General features: G+C 37.6%; 2 protein-coding genes across 3 annotated transcripts in view; one reads left to right on the forward strand and one right to left on the reverse strand.

Moving 5' to 3' along the window:
• FAM199X (family with sequence similarity 199, X-linked) overlaps nt 1-22560 on the reverse strand; it is a 38778-nt gene extending 16218 nt beyond the window's left edge. For both annotated transcript variants that reach the window (XM_033104582.1, XM_033104571.1), the window contains exons 1-4: nt 22149-22560; nt 11787-12006; nt 560-709; nt 152-313 (exon numbers count right to left, since the gene is read on the reverse strand). In XM_033104582.1, coding sequence (XP_032960473.1) covers nt 152-313; nt 560-709; nt 11787-12006; nt 22149-22345 — 729 coding nt within the window. In that variant the 5' untranslated portion in view covers nt 22346-22560. The remainder of the gene's footprint in view (nt 1-151; nt 314-559; nt 710-11786; nt 12007-22148) is intronic.
• Nucleotides 16139-17593, forward strand: LOC117021431 (dnaJ homolog subfamily A member 1-like). The gene has a single exon (XM_033104561.1). It carries the CDS (start codon nt 16252-16254, stop codon nt 17437-17439), a length of 1188 nt encoding a protein of 395 aa, XP_032960452.1. The 5' UTR covers nt 16139-16251; the 3' UTR covers nt 17440-17593.
• Nucleotides 22561-27790: the final 5230 nt, after the last annotated feature.

Here is a 27790-nt window from a genome sequence, read left to right on the forward strand (position 1 = left end):
CAACTATCACCATCATTTTTTCCAATATTACATTTCACAACAGTGATTTTGACCTTTATTACCTATGTATTTACATAAGATTATTCAAGTATGCATGTTATAAAACAATGGTATTTTTAATGGCGGAACAATATGTATTTTCTTTACATACCTGCTTCAGTTTTTCATCTGTGAGACAGTTAAGTTCAATAATAAACTCACTATCTGTAGGGGAGATTTGAGCAGAAGGATCAATTATTTTAATAATGTCAAGTTGCTCCCGAAGACCCATCTCAGTACTGACTTTACGACTCAGATACTCAATATATTCCACCTATGTGATGAAAAATTATAATAAACAAGATTAATGCCAAAACCTCTGATCATTTAGTGTTCATTTATAATGTGTTTAAATGTCAAAGCACTTATTATATTTGTTCCTTGCAAAACAGTTAATTAAAACTCAAATTCAGATTTATTAAACAACCCACATTTACCCAGTGACTGTAAACAGGCAATAAATTGAGCTTCACATATTCTCCACATATATGCTTTTAATTAAGAATGTCGCGATCTCTACCTGTTCATCATTTGTCATTGCACTCCAAGGAAGTTCATCTAAATTCCGGTGCTTGTTTTTCTTTTTAGGAAGCAAGCAAGGTGAACTTGGAATACTGGGTATAACATCAGAAAGCACGTCACTCCCACTGGCAATGTCACTGCCCGGTAACTTGATAACAATTACGAGAAAGGGGCATGGAAAGCAAAATTTTTAATAAATGCATTTTAAATACCACAACACATTTTATACTGATTAAAAATTCCTTTAATAAAAGACCAATGACAAATACAGAATCAGAAGACATTAATTCTGATCCACTCCTACTTTAGACAAAGCAGCAATTTTCCAAAAACTTAAAATCATAATCAAGACTTGTTAAAACGCTATCTTAAGAGTCAATCGTCATTAAGTTTTTTAATTCATAATGTGAATGCAGGCTAGGGCTCACACAGCATAAGGAATTAGGAGCACTGGTCTCCATCTCAGGAGACTTGAGGGATCTGCCATGACCTGGCTCTTTGCCAGACACTGCTAGACATACTGCCAATACAAAGACAAATCAATCACGGTCCTTGTCCTCGAGTCTGTACCTATAACCTCGAGACAATTAAAATCTTTTAAATTATGACATTAATATAAAGCAAAACACTTTAAAGACCAGAAGTATTATAAAAGAAAAATTAAGGAAAAAGTGTCCAGAGACAATGTGTAGACAAAGGAGAAATGCAAGCAAGCCTAACACACAGAAAATCAAATCAGTTTAAAGTGAGATGGACAGCAAAAAATACATGCTATAATTTTATACTGCCTATTAAAAGCCAGTTAGAATAAATTTAATTTTTTAACAGCTTTACTGAGTTATAACTGATAGACAAAGAACTGAACATATTTAATGTATACAATTTGATGAGCTTGGACATATGTACCATGTTTCCCCAAAAATAAGACCTAACTGGACAATCAGCTCTAATGTGTCTTTTGGAGCAAAAATTAATGTAAGATCCAGTCTTATATTATATTACATTATTTTATATTATATTATAACCGGTATTATATTATACTACATTATATTATATATTATATTATATTATATTATATTTATATTATATTATATTATATAAGACCCGGTCTTCTATTATAGTAAAATAAGACCGGGTCTTATATTAATTTTTGCTCCAAAAGATACATTAGAGCTGATTGTCTGGCTAGGTCTTATTTTCGGGGAAACACGGTATATACCTGTGAAACCATCACTATAATCAAGATAATAAACATATCTATCACCTCCAAAACTCAGAATGGATTTAATTTTAAATAAATGCGTTTAAGTCATTCATCAAAAAAATAGTCTTTTCTACAAGGAGCACATAATTTTCAAAGATAATGTTTTTGTTCTTACAAGATACAAAACAGAACCATTTTGTTGTTGCTGGTTGGTTCTACAGACTGTGCAATTATATCTAAATTCTGGTTGAATTCTGGCTTTTGAAGTTACCAAAAGAGAAAAGCTACTTTTGCCATGAAGAGTACTGTAATCACATGTATTTGGCCTCCTGATGGACCCATAGCACCATAACATGGACAAGGGAATTCAAAGGAGAGTAAGTCCTGGTCTTTACCCAAGAACTTTATACTCTACTTGGGAAGACAAGAACATAAACATACAATTATACAACACAGAAAATGACGAATGTTAGGTTTGAGATGGCAGGTCATCAGTGGAAATATCTAACGGTGAGGTAAAGCTGCAGGATTAAAGCTCAGAAGAGCTACCAGGGAGCAGGCATTGGAGAGTCCATCGCATAGAAGAGAGGAATGAAGCCACAAGCATGGGGCTGATCACTAGACAAGATGACCATGACATTTAGAATGAAATTGTCTAAGTTAGCTACTACTCTTAAAAACCACATTTTCACTTTGACAGTCACAATTTGTGTGACTTCTATGTAACTACACTGCTTGAATTGCTCACTCTTAGTCCTAATACTATCTAGTCAGTGTCAGTCATGAAAGGATGATTACTGAATGCACACATGAAGGCCATCTCTTTTTCAGCCTTTAATGTCAAAAAAGAAAATGTTTTGCTATTTTCCCTTTGAAAGACTTCAAATCACATTACTACATTAAAGCTCTCCCTAAGATTCCTAAAAGAAAATAAGACACTCATCAGATGAAAGGCCTCCCCTACTTCAAGCTCCTTTGATAAATTAGGTAGAGAAAGGAACACTCAAAATATCTATACTCTCAACATTTAAGAAAAATTTTCATCTAAATCTTTAGCAATTATCTACTAGGTATCAGACTATGGTAAGCATTTAAATGTGTCTTTAATTGTGTTTATATGTTTGTTTTGAGGAGGTAGTAAGGGGGGAAAAGAATGGCAACTAATGATTCTTTGGCCACATTTTTCAGGGAGAAGAAAGAAGATCCCAGAGTTGAAATCCCAGCTCCACTACTCACTAGCCATGTGACCTTGTGGAGGTTAGTTTGCTTCTTTGAGCCTCAGGGTCTTCAGTGTAAGTTATGGTTTAATGTCATCCATCTCAAAGGCTTGTTGAAAGGTTTAAATGAGGTAACAAACCTGGCACATTTTGCTTTTTTCTATCTCTTGCCATGGTTTTGGACCCTTAAAAATGATAGCATAAATCCTCAGAGAATGCCACATGTTACTAAGGTGGCTGGGTTAAGTTTCACAAGGTCGTCTCTCAGAATGGCAGAAGGGAGAAAAGGAAAGGCATTCAGGTAAGGAGAACAGTTCAATAAAACAGATGGAAAAACATAGGATGAGGGTAAGGAAACCAACATAATTAAAACAGAAAATCACGCCAGAGATTTGAAAGCTAAGAGAAGAACCAGAAACTGGCGTATGACATGTAGAAGTAAGCTGACATTCCTACCGTGTTTCCCCGAAAATAAGACCCTGCCAACTCTAATCATCTAATCATCTAATCATCAGCTCTAATGCATCTTTTGGAGTAAAAACTAATATAAGACCTGGTATAATATAATATAATATAATATAATATAATATAATATAATATAATATATAATATAACATACCCAGTCTTATTTTACTATAATATAAGACCCGGTCTTAATTTTTTTTTTAATTTCTTCTCTAATCTTTTTTTTTTAATTTATTGGGGTGACAATTGTTAGTAAAATTACATAGATTTCAGGTGTACAATTCTGTATTACATCATCTATAAATCCCATTGTGTGTTTAATTTTTGCTCCAAAAGACTCATTAGAGCTGATTGTTTGGCTAGGTCTTATTTTTGGGGAAACATGGAAAGTAGAAGTAACTTAATGAAACTGGTCTTGAGGGAAGATGAGTTAAAAAGCAGTATGGGGACAAAATAAAGTTAAGAAAAGACTGGAATTAGACAGGAAGCTGGTTTGATCTAGGCCTGGACAAAGATAAGCAAAAATGGAAAGAAAAATGGGAACAGAGAAAATTTCAAATGAAAAACAATTTACAAGGCTGTTTATAACTGAATGGACAAGGATAATAGACACATGATGAACGTGGGACCAGAAGAAAACTGGCGACATTTCAGTCATAAAACCCATCCAGGGTGATGCACTTAAAACACCTCAATTTTTACAGCAAGAGACCTGAAGGAATGCTACAGATCTTCTAGGCTAACACCCTCATTTTACAATTAAGGAAAAGTTATGTCCAGGGAGGGTCACTTAGTGGCAAGATCCAAAGTAGGACACAAGTCCACTGCTTTCGACTACGCAAAGACATCCCACCTTGCAAGTTTGGGGTATGAAAGAAGAATGCAATTTGGGATATGGAGAGTTTGTAGTGATTCAGAGAGAAGCAAGTACGAGTCCTTTGAAATGATAATAGCTATTTTTCACTACACTCTAAGACATGTCACAAAGCAGACTATTTTTTTCCCACTATAACTGGAAGTTTCATTACTGATCAAGGACTCAGCATCAGATAACAGGTTAGCATTAAATAATGTCATGTAAGTGGAAATGTCAAGTAGTCAACTGGAGATATGGGATGAGAGCAGCAGATGTACATGACAATTAATTGTATGGGCTCTTGTATATTTATTAGACCAGCAATTTTCCATTTTGTAACTGATAATATATTTCAGGATTAAAATGCTTAATAATTCTCATCCCACATTTTTCACAGACAATATTCGGTATATTTATATTATAATCAGTAATTGTGACATTTAAGGAGAATTAAATCAAACCTCTGCCATATTTTCTGCAACATGCAGCAAAATTTTATGAGTAAGCTCATTTCTGTAACAGCTGATGTGTAATTTCAAATTGCACCTCTACGTTTTAAGTGTGACAGCTGAATTACTCACTCTTTAAATTTTCTATGCCTTCCTGCTCAACAATAAAATAATTTCTCAAGCTCTAAGACTAGTCAAATATATCTTCAGTAATAAAATGATTGCACGCAAAGAAAACTATCAGCAAAGCAAAATGCTTTGAGGTACTTCAAATGCTAAGATGCTACTTCATTCTAAGGTTAAAATCCTGCCTTATTAAGTAGTTAGTATCTACTACTTCCCAGAATCTATGAATCATTTATATTTACTTTAGTAGTAACTGAAACATCTGTTAAAAAGAAAGATTTACACAGGTACAGTTTTTAATCATAACAGAGGTAACACAAAATTTTTAACTACAGTCAATTTTTAGTCTGTATTAATCCTAACACATAACTTGTAATTATCTTCTTAGATAATTTATTGCTCATCATTACAAGGTCCCACAAAGACAAAAGAGCATTTTAAACCTTTCAGCATATTTAAATAGCAATTATCCATGGCAACAGAGTACCCACACTCCAATTTCCTAAGTGGGAAAACACATTACTAAGGCAGGCCTGATTTTTGTTCCAATGTTGTAGTCAGTCATGTACATGAACAGTGAGTGGTTGAAGATAGTTCTCTATTCATAAAATGAGTGAAGAAGTCAACAATTAAAAACTGCCTGCCACTTTGCAACATTATAAAAATGCTAAATAAATCACATGAAATAAGCAGAAAACAATTTCTCCGAATTATCAGGGCTCCATGTAATTACTTTATTAAGAAAACTTGTGGTCTGATTTTAAATACAAAGTGTGCATTTAAAAAAATGAGGCACTGAAGAATAAAAAGGCACCCACACAGATGCTCACTGCTGTGTTACCTTGAATAGAAAAAAACATGAAACAGATGTACATAGGGGAATGGTTTCACAAGTTCTGGCATGTCTAGTACCAGGAATATTATGTAGTCATTAAAAGAGTCACTATGGAGATCATGAAAAGGTTTACATGTTAAATGAGAGAATCTTTCTTTATTAGTTTCAGGTGTACAAAGCAATGTAACAGACATTTGTACCCCTCACAAAGTAATAACCCCCCCCCACTACTCCTCTGACATCCTATATAGCTGTTATAATTCCATTGACTATATTCTCTATGCTGTACTCCACATCCTGTGACAACATATATACAGAGCATGCCAAAAAAATGTATACACATTTTAAGAAAGGAAAAAACTGTATTAAAATTGTAATATGCAATATATACTAAAAACAAAAGATGATTACAAGTCAAATTTGACTTCTGCAATTACAAGAGGTGTTCAAAGTGGTTACCATCGGCATCCAGACACTTCTGATTAAATACATTATTTAGTTATACCAGGGATGCCAAAAAAATGTATATACAAGTAGACACTTTGGGCAACATTGCTCAAACAGTAGTTCACCATAATCAGAAGTGTCTGGACGCCGATGCTAACCACTTTGAGCACCTCTTGTCATTGCAGAAGTCAAACATGACTTGTATTCATCTTTTGTTATTGGTATATATTATTACAATTTTAATACAGTTTATTCCTTTCTTAAAATGTGTATACATTTTTTTGGCACCCTCTGTAGTTGACATTCAGTATTTTTCTACTACAGCTTCAGGTGTACAGCGCATTGGTCAGGCATCTACACAGTCTATGAAGTGACCCTCAATAAGTCCAGCGCCCTTCTGGCACCTTACATGATCTTTACAACATTACTGATTATATTCCCCATCTTGTATTTCATATCCCTTGACTATATTACTACTACTAATTTGTACTTTCTAATCCCTTCACTTTCTTCCCCATCCACACCCCCTTCCCATCTAGCAACCATCAGTTTTTTCTCTGTATCTCTATTTCTGTTTAATTTGCTCATTTATTCTGTTCTTTAGATTCCACATGTAAGTGAGATCATATGGTGTGTGTCTTTCTCAGTCTGACTTATTTCACTTAACATAATGTTCTCTAGGTCCATCCATATTGTTGCAAATGGTAAGATTTCATTCTCTTTTATGGAAAAGTAAAATCTTATTGCAATATTTTATGCAGAAGAAAAGGGAACACTTCCTAACTCATTTTATGAGGCCAAAGCCCTACAAAGATATCACAAGAAAAACTACAGACCAATATCCCTTATGAATACAGATGCAGAAATCCTCAACAAAATACTAGCCAGCCAAATCCAGCAGCATATTGAAAGGGTTATATACCATGACCAATGAGGATTAATTCCAGGAATGCAAGGGTGGGTCAACATACAACATTATGTTAAGTGAAATAGACAGAGAAAGATAAGTACCATATGATCTCACTTATATGCGGAATCTAAAGAAAAGAATAAGTGAATGAACTAATCAGAAACAGTTTTGGAGACAAAGAGGAAAAACTGAGGGTTGCTAGACGGGCGGGAGGGGTGGGGGGTGGGGGGGAGGGTGAGGGGATTGGAGGGCAGTCGGTGACCACAGGATGGCCATGGGTTTGAAAATTAATCTGGGGAACGTAATTTAGTGGTTACCAGAGGGTAAGGGGGTTGGGGGGTGGGAGATGAGGGTAAGGGGGATCAATTATATGGTGATGGAAGGGGAACTGACTCTGGGTGGTGAACACACAGTGTAATTTATGGATGATGTGATACAGAATTGCACACCTGAAATCTATGTAATTTTACTAACAATTGTCACCCCAATCAATCAGTGTAGTATATCATACTAATTAACAGAATGAAGGAAAGAAACTGCATGGTCATCTCAGTAGATGCAGAAAAAGCATGTGACAAAAATCTAACACCCTTTCAGATAAGAACAATGAACAAACTAGGAAACAAAAGGGAAATTCCTCAATATGTTAAAGGGCATTTATGAAAAACCTACAGCTAACATTATACTCAACGGTGAAAGACTGAAAGCTTTACCCTTAAGATCAGGAAAAAGACAAGGATGCCTTTTTTTGCCACTTCAATTCAACACTGTACTGGAGATCTAGCCAGGGCAATTAAGCCAAAGAAAAAAAAGAAAAAAAGAAAAAAAGCTATCCACATTAAAAAGGAAGAAAAACTATCTCTAGTATTTATAGATGACATGATCTCAAATATAGAAAACCCTAAAGAATCCACACAGAAAAAAATAAACTATTAAAGCTAACAAATGAATTCAGCAAAACTATAGGATACAAAATTAAATTACAGAAATCAATTGTATTTCTATACACTAGAAATGAATAATCTGAAAATGAAAATAAGAAAACAATTCCATTTACATACAACTGCATCAAAAGAATGAAATATTTAGTAATAAATTGAACCAAGGAAGGAACGTGTTTCCCCGAAAATGAGACCTAGCCAGACAGTCAGCTCTCATGCGTCTTTTGGAGCAAAAATTAATATAAGACCTGGTCTTATTTTACTATAATATAATACCGGATCTTATATAAGACTAGGTCTTATATTAATTTTTGCTACAAGAGACGCATGAGAGCTGACTGTCCGGCTAGGTCTTATTTTCGGGGAAACAGGGTACAAGACTTGGACACTTGAAAACTGCAAAACGTCACTGAAAGAAACTAAAGAAGACCTAAATAAATATCTGGTCTTTTTTTTAATATTGTTCATGGACTGGAATATTTAATATTGTTAAAATGGCAATACTGCCCAAATCGACCTGCAGATTCAATGCAATCCCTATCAAAATTCTGACTTTTGCAAAAATGGACAACCTAATCTTAACATTCATATGGAATTGCAAAACGGACCCCCAAATAGCCAAAATAATCTTGATAAAGAATAAAGTGGGAGAACTCATAATTCCTGATTTCAAACCTTACTACAAAGCCAGAGTAATTAAAACAGTGTGGTAGTGGCATAACATAGAAGTGTGAGTGCAGAACTAAACCTATATGTCTATGACCAATTCATTTTCCACAAAGGTACTAAGACCATTTGATAAGATATGGCCTCTTCAACAAATGGTGTTGGGACAACTGGATATCTACATGCAAAAGAATAAATTTGACCCCTATCTTACACCATATACAAAAAGTAACTCAATGGGTAGCCAGTTAGCTCAGTTGGTTAGAGCGCAGTGCTCTTAACAACAGGGTTGCCAGTTCAATCCCCACATGGGCCACTGTGAGCTGTGCCCTCCACAACTAGATTGAAACAACTACTTGACTTGGAGCTAATGGGTCCTGGAAAAACACACTTAAAATAAATAAAGTTTTTTTAAAAAAGTATTTAAAAAAAGTAATTCAAAAAGGACCAAAGACCTAAATTTAAGAACTAAAATTCTAAAACTCGGAGAAGGAAATATGTGAAAACCTGCATAACCAATGTTTTTTTGAAACAAAAACATGTATGACATCATAAGCACAGCATTCAAAGAAAAAAACAGATAAATTGGATTTCATTAAAACTAAAAACTTGTGTGTGTCAAAGGACACTTATCAAGTGAAAAGACAACCCACAGAATGGGAAACATTTTTGCAAATCATGTATATAATAAGGATCTAGTAGCCATATATATATATATATATATATATATAAAGAACTCTTATCATTCAATAATAAAAGACAACACAATTTAAAAAATGGGCAAAGGCTTTGAATAGACATTGTTTCCAAAGAAGATATACAAATAGCCAATAAGCACATGAAAGGATGCTCAACACCATTAGTTATCAAGGAAATGCAAATCAGAACCACAATGAGATACCACTTTACACATAGTAGGATGGCTATAACCAAAGGAGAGAAAATACCAAGTGTAGTCTCCCAGGATATGAAGAAACTGGAACTTTCACACAGTCACTCATCGCATGTTTCAGTCAATGATAGACCGCATATATAAGGGTGGTCCCATAAGATTATAACGGAGCTGAAAAATTCCTATTGGCCAGTGAACATCTTAGCCGTCATAATCTCACAGCACAACACATTACTCAGGTGTCTGTTGTGATGCTGCTATAAACAAAACTACTGCACTGCCAGTGGTTTAAAAGTATAGCATACACAATTAATTATGTATAGTACATAATACTTGATAATGATAAATGACTGTCACTGGTTTATGTATTTACTATACTGAACTTTTCATCATTATTTTAGAGTATACTCTTTCTACTTATTAAAAAAAAGGGGGGTACTGTCAAACAGTATGCCATGTCACACTGGCAGCAGCCTCATACATCATCTTGTGTTTACTGAGCCTCTCGATTGCATCATTTTCTCTAGTGCTTGATTTAATCTCGTGTTGTTTTGTACAGTAACATGCTGGACTTGACCATGTTGGCATTCTGATCTCAGACTTCCAGCCTCCAGAACTGTAGAAATAAATGTTTGTTGTTTAAGCGCCGCCCCCCCGCCCCACCCGCCTCAGTTTATGGTATTTGTTCTAGCAACCTGAGCTGACTGAGACAGGAATGAACTACTATTACACACTACAACATGGATGAACCTTGAAAACGTCATGTTAAGTGAAAGAATTGAGACACAAAAGGCTACATATATGAGTCCACTTATATGAAATGTCCAGAAAGGCAAATACATAGAAAAAGTAGATTACTAGTGATTCCTAGGTGATGGGGCAAAGGGAATTAAGACTATCTGCCAACAGGTATGGATTTCTTTGGGGGTTGATGGAAATGTCCTGGAATTAGTGGTGATGGCTACATTGTGAATATATTAAAAATTGCTGAATTATACACTTTAAAATTATTTAAATGGTGAATTTTATATCAATTTTTCAAAGTTTGAAAAAATTATGCTTTCTATCCAAATCATATTTACAACTATATATAAAATAGAAGCCTTTAAATTTACATAAAATTTGAAAACAGAGATGTAGATTATTTCTTTCCTCTTTAAAAAGTCTTAATTTTCAGGGTGGCATTGTTTATAACAAGAAAAAACTGAAACCAATCTAAATACCCATTATTAAGGAATTGATTAAATTATGATGTAGCTATCAAAAAGAATGAGATATATTAGTTGAAAAAAGCAAAGGGCCATAGAGTGGCTGAAGTATGATTCCATTTGTGTGTGTTTTTAATGCTAGACAAACATACTTGTATCTAAACAAGCTCTTCACAGTGCTAACCATAGTGGAGTAGGACTTGGAGACTCTTATTTTTTATATTTTACATTGTTTTCATAAGAAAATGTTTGAAATAAAATAGTATCTGATTCCTCTTTTGGAATACAACTTCAAATATTTAGATGGCTTTCAAACACAGTAAACATTCAAGTATCAGTTGAAAATAACATTTGCTGTATGCAAAGAAAGCTTCTTTAAATGTTGTCTTTTCACAATCAGAAAATAGATGTTGCAATAACACAATCTACATTTTCTGATAGACTGCACTCATTATAAGGCAGCCTTTCCAAACATTTTGCCACAAAGCCATTTTACATGGTATATGTGCCACAAGAAAATACAGTGTCAAGCGAAAAACATTTCTACATACGAAGAGAATACAAAGTGAGAAATTATATTGTATTTCAGATAAAAGAACTCAAAATTATATATTCAAGATAATAATGGTTTGTGATCCTAGATATATAACATGACCCTGATATAAGGACACTGTGCTTATAAGGACATAAAGGCTATTTATTATCATGTAGGAAAAGTAAATTCACTGAGATTTAAGCATAGAAAGGTACTGATGATACATAATAATGGGAAGATGAGTATTAAATTACATGAAAATCTACAAAAAGGTACCTATGGCATCAGAAGCCTAAAAGGTATATTAGCAGAAATAAAGAATGCATATTCCATCTAATTCTCAATGTTGTCAGAGAATCTGCAGGATTAGATAAACACTGGAGAAATTTGCTTTGCAGTAGAGGTGAAAATATCAAAATAGAAATTCATACTTCTACTTAGTAATGATTGCAATATAAGAAAACAAAAACCCACCTGCCATTCAAACTCGCTATCCGACCAATCCCAGTATGTGCTAATAGAAGAAGACACATCACTGCAGACACTCCCCTCAGGGAATAAATCAAAAGAAGTGAAGTCTTGATCATCTAACAGGGAATAGCAATCATCTTGATCTCCAACAGAAACTGATGAAAACAGCTCCTCACTGCATTCTGAGCTGGCAACGCTTGTTCCACAAGAAGTTAAGTTCCACCTTAAAAACACAACACAAAAGAAATCACAACAGGAATCACAGAATCCATTCAATTTAAAGATACTGATAAGATGTATTTACGAGGAATGGGAGTTATCTCGCTTTCAGGTATGACAATGATATTGTGATTATTTTCAAAAAAGCCCTTATCTTTTAAGGATATATAACACAATATTTATGAATGAAATACGCCTGGGATTTGTCTTGAAATAGTAAGGAAGGGGTTGACCAATGTGCAAGGGTAATGATAAAGCACACTGCCATATGTGAATAATTGTTGAAGCTGGGTGATGGGTATGGAGGGTTCATTACACTATTCTCTCTCCTTTGTACCTATCTGAAAACTTTTATAATAAAATATTTTTAAAGAAAAATGTATTTAAATTAGGAATAAAGTAAAACATTCACCCACAAACAAAACATACCATAGTGGTTCTGAGTAAGGTCTGGAGTCAAACTGAGTTCAAATTCTTGCTCTGTCACTTGCCTGATGTTCAATCTTAAGCAAAACACACCCTCTCCAAGCCTGTGTCCTCATTTTTAAAATGCAGTTATTGTGAAGATTACATGAGAATGCATACAGAGCCCTTAGCAGACACAAAAAGTGCTCAATACATGGCAGCTATTATTATTATTAAAGGAAGAGGGTAGCCATTGCAAGGCAGAAAAAAGCACCAACAAAGTACGTAGGTTTCTTGTATTTAAAAACTTTTACATATCAATGTTATACAGGATCATTGCAAAGATGCTGGAATAAGAAAGGAGTAATTAAGAAGATTAAAGTGACGAACAATACCCAGCAATAACTAATCCATAATATTTTGGTACTTTTTCTGCATGCATATGTACTGTTTCACAGAATCAGCATTCTGCATATATTTTAATATCCAGCTTTTTTTCACTCAACATTATATACTGAATGTTTCCCCAAATATATTACTTGAAAACATTTTAATGCCTATATAATATTCCATTGATTAAATGTATCACAATTTATTTATCCTTATTCCTTCAATAATATATAGTTAAGCTATTTCCAATTTTTTTTGGTATTACAAATAATACTGATGAAACTTTTTGTTTACAATTATTTACCCAAATATATAATCTCTCAGGATGGATTACTTGAAAGGAAAGTACTGAGCCATAGAATACAAACACTTCTAAAGGTCATAGTATACTTACTTAGTCAAATACCCTTCTGAAAGGCTGCACGGATTTACACTCCCCAAAGCAGTATATAAAAGTGCTCATTTCACCAAAACCTTAACAGCACTGGAATTCTCATTTTAAAAATTTTACCTCATGGGAGAAAAACACTTTTATATCAATTTTTAACTCTTTGATTACTGGCAAGATCAAAATTAAAAATATTTATTAGTTATTTTGCTGCAGCGTTTTTCTGTTAATGTTTTCCTTATGATTTTGTAAGAGTTCTTTATGCATTAAGGATATTAACATTTTGTCTGTAGTATTTGTTGCAGAGTTTTAAGTTCTTTTGTTGTTCTTGAAATCTATAAATCCGCTTTCTTTTCTAAATTTCCACTAGCTTTATACCAGTAATGAGATAATCTTCATTGCTTTGGCAGTAGCCTAGGGAATTAATCCTTAAGATAATGATTTAGTATATCCGATATTAATAAGGTACTGAAATAATGACTTCCTGAAGAAAAGCGTTATTCACCTATTATTAGGTTGTTTCTCATCCTTCATTAAATCTAGTTCTTTCTTGAATTGTGTATTTTATTTTTTAACTTCCCCTCTTATTTTGTATGACTAATCTTAATTCCAAGTTCTCAATTTACAAAATTCGGGCAACCCAACAAATTCTATGGCACCTTTTCCTCTGAGCTAAAGGTAGAGTATTTTAAAGTACTGAAACACACACAGAGACACACACACACTAAAGTATTATAGCTCAGTAAATATAAAAGCAGATGTCAACAAACTTTTATAAATAGGCAAAAATCTAAAATTCATCTAAGAATCCAAGAATATACCTTGTAATATTGCCTAGTTTCATCACATGCTTGCTAGGCAGACAGTATCCTCATTTTTTTAAAAAATCAACAAACCTAATAGAATTAATCAAATTGCCCAGGTCATGCAATAAGACAATATAAAAACTGTAAACAGCAATCATAAGTTCTATGCTGGACACAGGTAAACCAATATCTACATTGTGTCCTGAGCAAACTATTTTTTCTCTTGTGTCTTCAACTTGTATGACTTTTTTTCAACCTTTATTCACTCACCCACTCAACAAACATTTAGTTCTTAGTACCTTCTCTGTGCCCAGTACTGTGTTATGTGCTAGGAAAAGCGTTAAGTAATTGTTGTTAATGAGAATATCGTTTCACCTTGCAAAACTTTGATGAAAAGTGTGTTTCCGAGTGATAATGACTTTCCCTTTTTAAAAAAAATATGCTGTACTTAATAATCTAATGATTAGATCACTGACATGGGAGTTAGGAATTTGCAGACTTGGTTTATTATTGGTTTTGTGTTCTTACCTTAGGGCAAAATCAGTATGTTTCTCAGTTTTGCAGATCTATGACTTTTAACAAAACGGGGCTCTGGGTATTCTTAGAAGCCTTTGCATTTTTTTTTAAAGTAACAGTGGCAAGGAAACTGGGCTCATACTTGAAAGAAATCATTTACGAAATAGAAAAATAGTACTTTTTACTATTTGAGGTTTTTAAAAAATCATATTATCTTCTAATTTTCAAATAGTTTTTATTATTATTTTAAGGAAATATGGATAAAAACAAAGTAGGAAGTTACTTTTATCCACTGCTGGTGGGAGTGATAAATTGGCATAATCTTACTGAAAAGCAATTTGGTATGTGTATCAAGAGTTTTAAAAAGGTGCATTCCTTTGGACTCAGTCATTGTCCTTCTAGGAATCTATCCCCATCCCCAAGTAGAAATTTGGAAAAAAGATGTATGTACAAACATGTCCAAACAATAATGTAATAGCCAAAAAAGGGAAAATGCCCCAAATATAGGGAATAATTAAATAATACATCTGAGTGTTTTTATAATCATTAAAATTGTATTTTTTCAGACTATTGAAAAGGAAAACACTCACAATATAAGTGTAAATAACCTGGCCACAAATTTCATACACACACACACACACACACACACACACACACACACACACGGTGCCTGATCCTGATTTTTAAAAATTATATATGTACACAGAACATTAAAAGTTAACAACATCAAAATGCTGACAGTCATCTTTAGTGCAAGGGATCATGAGTGGTTTTTATACTTTTGTATATGCCCACAATTTTCTATAATGAGTTTTCATAATAAAAATTTAAATGTGATTCTTTTTGGCTGTTCTTTCAGTTTCAAATGTGTAACAAATGATCACTGTGTAAATGTGCTCAGCACTTAACTATTCAAATTCACAAGGCCTTTATTTACTTCTTATTCCACTAAGAGAAAGCTACCTAACACTAAGATTCTAGCTATAACCATAAAATTATTCACAAAGGAGACTTTCTCCGTATCCTAAAGAATAATGTTGAAAAGAATCCCAATGAAACGGGATTTAACTTGATAATTAGGCTTGCTGCCCAAATTTTAATTTAAAAAAAAAAAAAGGTAAAGCCAAGAACATTTATCTGCAAGACTTTTCATTAAGAACACACACACAAAGAACTTTCAATGGTATTTTGGCAAAATTAAGAAAAGCATGTGGGCCATTTATACATTCTTCTGTAGCCCTTTCTCTTAGGTAGACCTAACCATCACCTCTCAGGATGAGAATCCAGCCAATGAGCGCTCTGGAATAGCGTCCTACAGTCAGGTGGATGAAAATCATTCCAAATCCACGTCAGGCATTCACTTGCGGGGAACAGTCCCCTAGCATCACGTGTATTCCTCACTGACCCCCTGCCAGAATCCCCATACAGCCACCCAGCCACCCTGACCTTGGCTACTCCTCTGGAGCCCAACAGGTCATTAAGGTCCCAAGTTAGAGCACATGACACAACCCCCATAACTCGACTCACACCAATTCCCAACTCTCCTCCCAGTGACCTCAATTGTCTTGGGATCATTACACATCCCTCCTACTCCCTCTACAGTCTTAAAAATAAAAACATTTCAGGGAACTTTCCAGAACGCTGGGCTAGAGGTGGAGGAGCGGCGGCTGTCCAAGGTGTGCACAGCGACGCGCTCCTTCCCACTCCCCCACATTGGCCTCGGCCCTCTCATGGGCTGTCAAAAATGGTGAAAGAAACCACTTACTATGATGTTCTGGGGGTCAAACCCAATGCCACCCAGGAAGAATTGAAAAAGGCTTACAGGAAACTGGCCTTGAAGTACCATCCTGATAAGAATTCAAATGAAGGAGAAAAGTTTAAACAGATTTCTCAAGCCTATGAAGTGCTCTCTGATGCAAAGAAAAGGGAATTATATGACAAAGGAGGAGAGCAGGCAATTAAAGAAGGTGGAGCAAGTGGTGGTTTTGGCTCCCCCATGGACATCTTTGATATGTTTTTTGGAGGAGGAGGAAGGATGCAGAGAGAAAGGAGAGGTAAAAACGTTGTACATCAGCTCTCGGAAACCTTAGAAGATTTATATAATGGTGCAACAAGAAAACTAGCTCTGCAAAAGAATGTGATTTGTGACAAATGTGAAGGCCGAGGTGGTAAGAAAGGAGCAGTAGAGTGCTGTCCCAACTGTCGAGGTACTGGGATGCAAATAAGAATTCATCAGATAGGACCTGGAATGGTTCAGCAAATTCAGTCTGTGTGCATGGAGTGCCAGGGCCATGGGGAACGGATCAGTCCTAAAGATAGATGTAAAAGCTGCAATGGAAGGAAGATAGTTCGAGAGAAGAAGATTCTAGAAGTTCCCATTGACAAAGGCATGAAAGATGGCCAGAAGATAACATTCCATGGTGAAGGAGACCAAGAACCAGGACTGGAGCCTGGAGATATTATCATCGTTTTAGATCAGAAAGACCATGCTGTTTTTACTCGACGAGGAGAAGACCTTTTCATGTGTATGGACATACAGCTGGTTGAAGCATTGTGTGGCTTCCAAAAGCCAATATCTACTCTCGACAACCGAACCATAGTCATCACCTCCCATCCAGGTCAGATTGTCAAGCATGGCGATATCAAGTGTGTGCTAAATGAAGGCATGCCGATTTATCGTAGACCTTATGAAAAGGGTCGTCTGATCATTGAATTTAAGGTAAACTTCCCTGAGAATGGTTTTCTCTCTCCTGATAAACAATCTTTGCTTGAAAAACTCCTACCTGAAAGGAAGGAAGTAGAACAGACTGATGAAATGGACCAGGCAGAACTGGTAGACTTTGATCCAAATAAAGAAAGCCATTACAATGGAGAAGCATATGAGGATGACGAACATCATCCTAGGGGTGGTGTTCAGTGTCAGACCTCTTAATGGGGCCAGTGAGTACCTCACTGCTGGCGTTTTATATGCAGTAGTGAATGAGTGAAGGACTGCAACCATAATATGCCCACTACTTGGCTATTGTTTTTGTTTTAATATTCAACTATAGTAGTGTTTTAAAAGTTAAATGAAGAATAAACTCAAATATAAAGAAATAAAAAATAAAAATAAAATAAAAACATTTCAGGTCATTTCTAAGGTGAATTCTTCCATTTGGGCTTCTGAGTTCATCCCATCCAACTCCTGTCATCCCACCCTCCCTTGTATTTTCAATTTCTCCCTTTCCTGTGGGCTGCTTTTAAGGAGCTAAAATCTCTATCCTTGGAACAGAAAAAGTAAACAAGACAGAAAAAAAAACACAAAGAAACCTTCAATTTATTTTTTCAAACATTACATCTCTTTCTTTTCCTGACAAATTTATTAAAAAGTTTCATCTACTGTCTCAACTTCTGTAAGCCACAGTTCCACTCATGTCACGCTACTGGAATTTCTGTTCTGATTACTCCCAAATCTACATTTCTAGCCTGGATAGTTCACCAAATCCTGATCCCCTCCCTTTTAAAATTAAAGTTTATTGGAGTGGCAATTGTTAGTCAAGTTACATAGATTTCACGTGTACAATTCTGTATCACATCATCTATAAATCACATTGTGTGTTCACCACCCAGTCAGTTCTCCTTCCATCACCATATATTGGATCCCTTTACCCTCATCTATCACCCTCCCCCGTTACCCTCTGGTAACCACTAAACTATTGTCTGTGTCTATGAGTTTTTGTTTCTTCATTTGTTTGTCTTGTTCTTTTGTTGTTTTCAGTTTTATATACCACATATCAGTGAAAGCATATGATTCTCGACTTTTTATGTCTGACTTATTTCCCTTAGCATGATAATCTCAAGATCCATCCATGTTGTTGCAAATAGTACTATTTCATCTTTTCTTATGGCAGAAGAGTATTCCACTGTGGATATATACCACAACTTCTTTATCCATTCATCTATCGAAGGACACTTTGGTTGTTTCCATTTCTTGGCTACTGTAAATAAAACTGCAATGAACATTGGAGCACATGTGTCTTTACAGATAAGTGTTTTCAGATTTTTTGGATAGATACCAAGGAGAGGTTTTGTTTTGTATTTTTTCCTGATTCCCATTCTTACCTTGTCCCAACAAGTCCCCAAACAAAATTCCTCCCGCCCTGTAGCCTATCTCACTTTATGGAACATGGTTCTCCTACCTGCAACTCACAGCTCTTCTGCACCTCGAATTCTATTATCGTTAGGAAAACTGTGGGTGGTACCAAAGGCACACAGTAGTCTTGGGGTTTTTCTGGTTACTGGTGATTGAAAACAGGGCTGTAAAATCACATAACCGAGTAATTGCCTTATACAATAGCTCATTTCCTATCCTGCCAATAGGGTGTACAAAAGTGAGGCACTGTCCTCCCACACGCTTTCACAAATGTTCAGTGTCAAAGTACTGATGCAGTCCTGAAAGATGAAGAGAATAACACATCGGGTAGTTCATATTAACCCCCTTCATCTCATAATTTAGTTGTAAGACCTACCAATATCATTATTTTTTTTTCAATTTGCTAAATGACATCGTTTTTTGATGATAGTGGAGGTTGTGGTGGTCAAATACTAAGAGAAAATCCACAACTACATCAGAAAAATCCTGTCCCCAAAACAAAACAAAAAAATTCTTAGACACTAAATATATATACATAAATACCCTCTGTGTATACAGAGAGTGCCAAAAAAATGCATACATTTTAAGAAAGGAAAAAACTATTAAAATTGTAATACTCAATATATACAGATAACAAAAAATGAAAACAAGTCACATTTGACTTCTGCAATTACAACAGGTGCTCAAAGTGGTTACCATCAGCGTCCAGACACTGATTACGGTGAGCTACTGCTTGAGCAACTTTGACCAAAGTGTCCACTTGTATACATTTTTTTCATTTTTTTGGCACCACCAGTATGTATCATATTGACATTACAATTTAAAAAACATTTAAGTTATTTTGCTTATTAAAATTTATTTCATAATTCCAGACAAACCCTACTTGGTCATAAAATCCTAAAAGATAGTCCCAGGAAAATGTGAATTCTTAGGAAACTGGCTGTGTTCATGCAATTTATTTTCCACTCAACCTAGACCAGTGACATATCAACCTAAATCACAGGTGACTCTAATCTGAACACTAGAAACATTCAATCTTAGGGATCCTAATAGTGCCTGACTCTCCTGATTAATGAAGGTTGCAAATGTAGCCCAGCGCCCAATACATGAACAGGCACAAAACTGTCATCATCTTAAGGCCCTTATCAAGGGCATTATTTAAACAATCTCCAGTTTTCTTATCAAGTAACAAGAAAGAAGCAAAATAAAGGTAAATCAAGTATCTACCACTGACAAGCTTTCTACTTTCAATGAAATGTGTTTTATAATGACTAAACCCAAAGCAAAATATCAGCACTCAACTATTCAGATCTGATTTGGGGATTATTGTTTGAATTGGTGAATGATGAGATGGGAAGAAAAAAATTGACACATAAAAAAGAAAACTCCAAAATAAAAGAACTCCCTAAACTTGGCCCACATACATGACTTAGCTGTTTACTTCTTCCTGAAAAGAAATGACTGGAAGCACATGGTCCTCTCAAACACCTTCTTGAGGAGAGGTAAGAAGGCAGAACGTTCCAGGAGAAAAGATTTAAAAAGCAAGGTAGTCCAGAGCAGAAACATTATATGCTGTAAGTATTGATAATTCTGTCCCCCCCCCATCTCTGCTGAAAAGAACAGAATAAAATAAGTTAGACCTCCCACTGCCGTTCCAAGCCTTGTGAAAAGTAGGGTGGGTGGGGGTTAAAAAAGCAGGCAGTGACTAGGAAAAATAATACTTGACGTGGAAAAACTGGGGCTGAGCAGGAACCTTCCTCTCTATCTTCACTGCCCCATTCTGCAAGACTACCTTGATTTTACCATGGTCTCTAAGAAAAAGGATAGGAAAACACAAGGAAAAAAGGAGAAAGAATGGAACAAGCACTAAGAAATGCATTATTCTCCTTGCTTCACTCCCCATCACCCCAACCCGTTATGGCAGTGCTTACCCTCAGGTGCCTCTGTCCCCACTCCCTTGCCCTCAGCATCAGAGCAAGCTAATTCTGAAAGGACTTCACTTTCCCCTGTGTATAACTTGCCCCAATGTTGCAAAACTTGAATGTCAAATATGTACAAAAGTATTCTTTTATACTATTTTCCAGTGCAAACAATCCTAAGCACACTTGATTTCGTGAATATGTTACATTCATGTTACAGTCACCTCATGGGTTAAACAAGTTAGTCTAAAAAAAAAAAAAGATAGTAACCATTTACAACATTGGAGCCATTAGCTCTGTTCCAAGTTTCAGCACTGGCTCCATGACCTTGAACACAATCTTTTCTCCCTGGACCTCAGTTTCCTCATATTTGTAATGAGGATTTGGAATAGTTTTAACAAATTTACTATCCCTTCCTTTCCAAATGTGTTATAGTCATGTTCTATGTGAGTGTTTAACTATAATACCTTGCTTCCAGACTATATAACTTTCTCTTAGGTAGGAAACATGTTTTATACATTCCCTGTATTTGGCAGAAGCTCAGTAAATCTGTAAACTGATCTAAGAGATGGTGGGGGACATACAAAGACATTAAAATGTGGACGGATTTGTTCATGGTCATACGGTAAACTGGATCAGAAATCAGAACTAGACTCCTTAATTCAACTCCACTATTTTCCCTAGCTGAACCCCTCCTCCCTTGTTTTCCACACCCTTCCAGGCCTTTGTATATGCATCTCAAACATCCACCTATATAAAAGGTTGGGTCTACGTGTAAAACAACTTCAAATCCCTCACATTTAGTATAACACTTAAATGCTTGCATGAGAGAATTCTCCAGAACACTCCCTCTAATAAAACCAGTTAGGGGATGCACCCTCTGAATAAATTTGAATAAGCAAGCCTATCCTAAGCTTCATTCCATCCTTCCACTGGATGAGTAAACCAAGGGATATGCTACATGAAGTTATCTCCCAGATTTAAGCTTATACATTTTGGCAGAGCCCAAAGGGCAAAGGCAAAGAGTTCATAAAGGAGAGAAGGAAAAAAGAATTGTCTGGTTTCCCGGAGCTTCCCTGGGGGGTTGGGGGGTGGAAAGAGGGTTGTGAGACAGGTTAAAAAATGGGAAAGGAAGATTCTAGCTTTAAAAGTACCACCTTTCAAAAGATCCTTGGAGCCATCCGAAACCCACTCTATAGCGTATCGGAAATGGAAGGGGTTAAACTTTTGCGGGTGGATAGAAACAGGGGAGTAGCTAAAAATCAAAGGTGGGTGTTTGGGATTCGCAGGAGACAGACTGAGGGCGATAGTTGGTAAAGAGGAAACCCTAAGGTCAGAAGATGAAAGGGGGAAAGGGGAGAGAGTAAAACGCCGGCCAAAAGGAAAATCGGGAGGGCAGGGGTGAAAAGGAGGGGGAGGAGGAGGGAGAGGGAGCCCGGGAATGAGCGCCGGTCGGAGAGAAAGGTGGGGGAGGGGGAGAACTGAAGTGCACACCCAGGGTGGAGCGCCAGGCTTGGGGGAGAGCCGGATGATCGCCGGCTTAGGCAAGGGTGTGGGCCATCCGCACCTGCCCCCAGCGGCGGTTTGTACCTGTTGGTGTGGAAGCGGTGGAGCGGGTCGGTGCGATGGCAAGAGGACAGCTGGCAGCCAAAGTCACTGATGTCCAGGCAGCCCGGCTCCTCGCTCGGGCAGGTGCCCACTCCGCGAGGGGGTCCCAAAAACGGAAAGGGTTCCTCGGGAGTCAGAAACTTCTCGTACGAAGTGGTGGCCGACGCCTCGTCCGACATGGCTGGAGATGACGGGGCTCGGGCTCCCTCTCTAGCCCCGGACTGCTCCCGCGCCCGCCCCTGCCCCCACTCGAACCTGTCCGCTGTCGCCGCCGCGCCGGGGTGTGCCCGCCGCAGCTCACCAGCAGGCTGAGCGCCGCGGCCCGTCGCTGCCCCAGGAGTGCCGCGCCGCGCGACGAGGCTGCTCCAGGCCACAGTGACCGGCCGGCCCCCCGGTTAGCCCCCCGGTGGCCCCCGCAGCGGCCTCAATCGCCGCCGCTGCCCAGCCCAGTCTCGTCGGCGCAGCTCCGCCGCCGCCCGGCCCGGCCCGGCCCGCCCCGCCCACTGCGCTCGCCACCCGCAACTACTGCAGTCCGCCCGGCGCCCAAACGGAGGGGAAGGGCGGCGGGAATCCGCTCCCCGCGCCCCCTTCAGGAGCGGAGGAGGAACTGAACCTCCGCCCGCCGCCCGCCCCGCCCTCCAGGCAGCCAATCAGGGATTCCAGGCTCTAGAAAGCCGGGCGCTTCACGCCATCCCCCTCCACCGCCTTCTCACTGGTGGCTGATTACTAAACAGCAAGCCGCAGCCCTTAGAAAAGGGACTTGGCCAAGGTCACACTGCGGGTGCGTGAGAAAGAATCCAGATGCCCTGGTTCCCAGCACACTTGATCACCCTGTCCCAATTCAACAAGTATTTATTGAGGTCCTGCAGTTGTGTGCCCAGCACTGTGCAATAAGCTGTGGGGAAAATGGGCCAAGTAGAGAAAAATAGCCCCTGGTTCAACTCTGATCACCTAACCCCGAGAATTCTACGCAACAGCCACCAGGCTACTCAGAGCTGCTGGACACGTAGAGCTCTTTTGTGCTCTCTGCTAGGGCTCTCATTATGAATTCTGCTTGGGATGCCCTGCCATTTCTCCCTTGCTAATCCTTAAAGCCCCAGCTCAAAGGGTACCTCCTCGGTGAAGCCTTCCCTGACTTTCAAACGAGATTTAGGTATTCCTGCCAAAGCCCCCATAGAAAGAGCACTTGACTTGTTCAACTTAAATTAACTTGCTAGGTGTTAAATACTGTTCTTTCTTTTCTCTTTTCTCTGTAGCCCAGACAGATGGTTCCAGATCTTAGGCGCGTAAATCATTTTAAAATATTCAGAGGAAAACACAAGATTGCCAATTTTCTTATCTTGCAAACTGGAGGAAAATTTTAAAATACCCACTACTATTTTATAAAAGGAAGCATGTTTTCATATAAAATGATAAGGACATAACCTCTCAATATAACATTAAATATATTTAGCGTTATGGAAAAACTACGTTGAACCTGTCAACAAAAGGTCGCTGCCACAGGAGTCTCCAATCTGGGAGGAGGTGAAGGGAGGTACTTCATTCAAGTGTAATGGCTGGCTCCAGTGTTACAACTCAAGTCAGGGAAATAAAAGCAGAAAGTACACTTCGACAGGCAAAGGGGGGGGTGGAGGCTGACATATAGAGAGAAGTTTCCACCCCTGTTCCCTGATTGGTCCATTTATATGCAAATGAAGACTCCAAATTCACACAGTTTGATTGGTCCAAGAAGTACTGTCCTGATTGCTCATTACAGAGCCAGAGCTATTATGCTTGTTCCCTGAAGATGCAAACGAGGATATAGCTGCATAGCTCCAATTGGACAGGGAAGGTCGCAGTCTCATTGGTTGATATAATACCCAGATCTTTATAAGGTTGGACTCAGAAGGCCAGAACACAGTGCAGAAAGCTTGACAGCTCAATTTGTGGGTTTTCCCAGGTACAGGGTGTGTGTGAAAGGCCTTGGCAAACAATGGCTGCTAGACTCTGAATTTGGGCCCACTTAACAGCAAGGAGTCCTTCTCAGCAGGTACATTCTTTCTCAGGATTGATAAGAGTTTATAGTCCGCTTGTCAGCCAGAAGCCAATAGTGCCCATATTAAACCAAGGAAATAAATATCATCCCTAACCTAAAGAGTCTGCCAAACCAGCTATGAGGTCATTGTCCAAATTACCCAATTCTGATTTCTGGGTTTACTTCTGGAATTCTTAGTGGTATTAAAGATCTCAGAGAGATCTGCAGGGATGTAAGCACAACATTCTACTGTTAAAATAGCCCAAATTCTCCCTCAAGAAGTCAATCTTATATCTAAGGTAGCTCTATTTCGAACCATTGCCTGTTCAATTTCTTGAACCAAAGCAAGTTCTATAGTCTTAGAGACTATATTGGTTTCCTGAAACTGCTGTAACAGTTTGCCACAAACTCAGTGGCTTAAAACAACATAAAATTATTCTTGCACAGTTCTGGAGGCCAGAAATCTGACACCTAGCAAGACCACACTCACTCCAGGGGCTCTAGAGGAGATGTGGTTCCTTGCTTCTTTCAGCTTCTGATGGCTGCCCTAGCATTCCTGGGCTTGCGGCTTCATCACTTCAATCTCTACCTTTGTCTTCATATAGCCTTCTCCTCTGTATGTCTGTCAAATCTCCCTCTGCCTCACTCTTGTAAGGACACTTGTCTTTGGATTTAGGGTCCACCCTGATAATCCAGGATAAGATCCTCCTCCCAAAATCCTTAACTTAATCATTTTGCCATATATGGTAATAATCAATCATTTGTCACATAAAGTAGTATTCACAGGTTCCAGGCATTAGGAAGTAGAAATATATTTGGGAGAGCTACCATTCAGCCCACTACAGTGGCATTGTCTAAATTGCCTGTTATTCTCTGAACCACAGCATGTAGGAATTGCTCTACTTTCTGGGCCTTTTGTAAGGCATGAAATTAAGAGGGCTATGGAGAGAAAAAAGAAATCCAGAATTCCTCTAAAGTAGTTAGCTTCAATTCTTGAGTCAGAGCACCCCTCTCTTTTTTTCTTTTGTGAATTAAATTACCTACTGATCCTTTTTCTTAGAGGACAAACCATTAGGCCAAAATATGTGATATCAGAGTCAATCCCAATAAAAAGCCAATTCCCAAGGTTTAAACAAAATATCTGAAAGAATAATTATTGAGCCTATTTTCAATGAAGACTGTGAATCTTATATCTGATTTACAAAAAAATAGATGAACATAATTTTTATAAAGAAAAATCTTAAAATATATAATAATAGAGATATTACATACATTCTACACTATGAATATACCAAACACACGGGAAGAATATATATTGAGAGAATATATATTAAGAATATCAACTGGGGGCGGCCAGTTAGCTCAGTTGGTTAGAGTACGGGGCTCTTAACGAGGTTGCCGGTTCAATCCCCGCATGGGCCACTGTGAGCTGCGCCCTCCACAACTGCACTGAAACAACTACTTGACTTGGAGCTGATGGCTCCTGGAAAAACACACTTAAAATAAATAAAAGTTTTAAAAAAAGAATATTAACTAAAGAGATTCAAGTTTGGAACAGGTATACAAAAATCTGTATTTTAATAAAACTCCACAGGTAAGTCTGATGTGCATCCTTGATTAAAAACCACTGCTCTTGAAGATGCTAAATTCAGATTAAGAAGTATGGTTGTCACCAAGTAAACATTTTAAATAATAACTGAAATTATGACCGATAACACTATACTGCTGTTGCCTAATATTCTCAGGCAAAATACCACCAGGACTCTGATAAATAGAAACATCATGAAAACTGAGGGCATTGAGAAATCTCTAGATACTTCTCATATAGCATACATTTCCTGAAAATTTTATATTAATAACATTTTGCCCATACAAATTTAACCTGGGGAAGGCTGAGCATCTCTTCTGATTGGACAGCTCTTCCCAAGCAACTCATCAATAGTAACATCGAATAAACATAATAGTTTCTAGTATCTCTCTTTTTATAAGGTGAAAAAAAATGTCTGATTGTCCAGGGGCCCTGTGGAAAATCTCAAAGATAGTTTTACGTGCCAAAGATATCTTGAAAGTTGTTTTATTTCATTTTACATTTAGGATTCAATCTTAGGTAGAACAAATAATCAAAAGGTGTCAGGATATTTGAACATGTAAGACCATTGGTGATAAGAAATGATATGTAACTATTCATAGAAAGCAACAATAAAACATTTAAAAATTAAAATATAAGGTAACATGATGATCAAGAACCTTAGGTCTTTCATAAGTGAGAACACTTTGTTTTCTTAAATAATCAAGGACATAATAAAGTCAACATAAAGCACAGAAAATTATTCTGGTAAAACACGGAATCTTTTTTATATAGGCAGATTACACAGAATAACTCTTCATATCATAGGTGAAGGAAATAAACAGTAAACCACTGAGTGTCTTTTACTGTTCTGGGCCCTGGAAATACAAAATGAAAATGACATGTGCTAAACCTTGCAGGAATTAACAATCTCAGTAAAGAAACAGATATGGCAAATGGGGGGGGAGGGGCAGAAATTGCTAGTTGATTATCACACACCCCTTTCTGCCTGTTCTTTCTAAGTAACAAAACCTGATTTTGTTCGGGGGGCGGGGAGAGATCCATGTACCCAGATGAAAAAATGTAATTTTCTAGCCTTCCTTTCAGATAGAGGCACCCATGTGACTAAATATAGGGCAACGGTATATTTGTGGGAGTTGTTGGGTGAGGCTTCCTAGAAAGCTTCATAATTTTGTCTGTGTGTCTGTGTGTGTGTGTGTGTGTGTGTGTCCACATGCATGCACTGGGGTAGGGGATCAGGAGTGATGGAGCTTAAGAGGCTGCTAAGCTGGGAGGCCCTTTTGTGTTATTTTCTTACTCATCCTTTCCCAGGATATGGATGTGATGGCTGGAACCACAGCAATTATTCTGTTACGTTGAGGAAAACTTGAGCTAGGAAGGCAGAGCTTAATCTTGGGAAACTGTATCGATAAGTATTATCGATTGCTGTGCACAGACTTATTTTTAAGGCCCGATACGCAAGACACACCACCACAAGCCCGGATGAAGGGGTTAAAGAGTTTTATTACAAAGTGAAAGTAAGTAAAACAAGACAGAGATTAGGGGAGTATATCATCATACCACTAACAAGCAAGGAGGCAATTCATCATACCACCAGGGCCCAGTCAATTAGACCCGTAGAAACAGCAACGGCCTTTCATTAGCACGGGCAAAACATCATGTGCAGAAACAGCACCGGCCCTTCATCAGCGTAGGCAAAATCTCAATCAAGTGAAATCATCAACCCGGGCGGAATATCTTGCAGCAGCCCAGGCGGCTGGAGAACAACATCTACTGCTACGCCCTACTCGGCTTTCTGGGGTTTTGAGGACTTCACTAACAACAGCGGCAAGGAGCCAATAAGCATACATGTTAACAACACAAGGCACTGGTCTCGGATCTGGCTAGGAGCCGGGGCCAGTCCTTGGTACCAGATTAGATGTGTCGGAGCTCGGCCCACCTGCGCCAAGGCGAAGGCCAGGCTCCACATCCTGTAAATATTTTCTTGGTCCCTGGGAGGGTAGCCAATCCTTCCAAGGCCAA

This window comes from Rhinolophus ferrumequinum, chromosome X (genome assembly GCF_004115265.2).
Source record: "Rhinolophus ferrumequinum isolate MPI-CBG mRhiFer1 chromosome X, mRhiFer1_v1.p, whole genome shotgun sequence".
NCBI classification, from domain to species: domain Eukaryota; kingdom Metazoa; phylum Chordata; class Mammalia; order Chiroptera; family Rhinolophidae; genus Rhinolophus; species Rhinolophus ferrumequinum.

Excerpts from the sequence above, each read along its gene's own strand:
- LOC117021431 (XM_033104561.1), top strand. The coding sequence starts at position 16,252 with ATGGTGAAAGAAACCACTTACTATGATGTTCTGGGGGTCAAACCCAAT.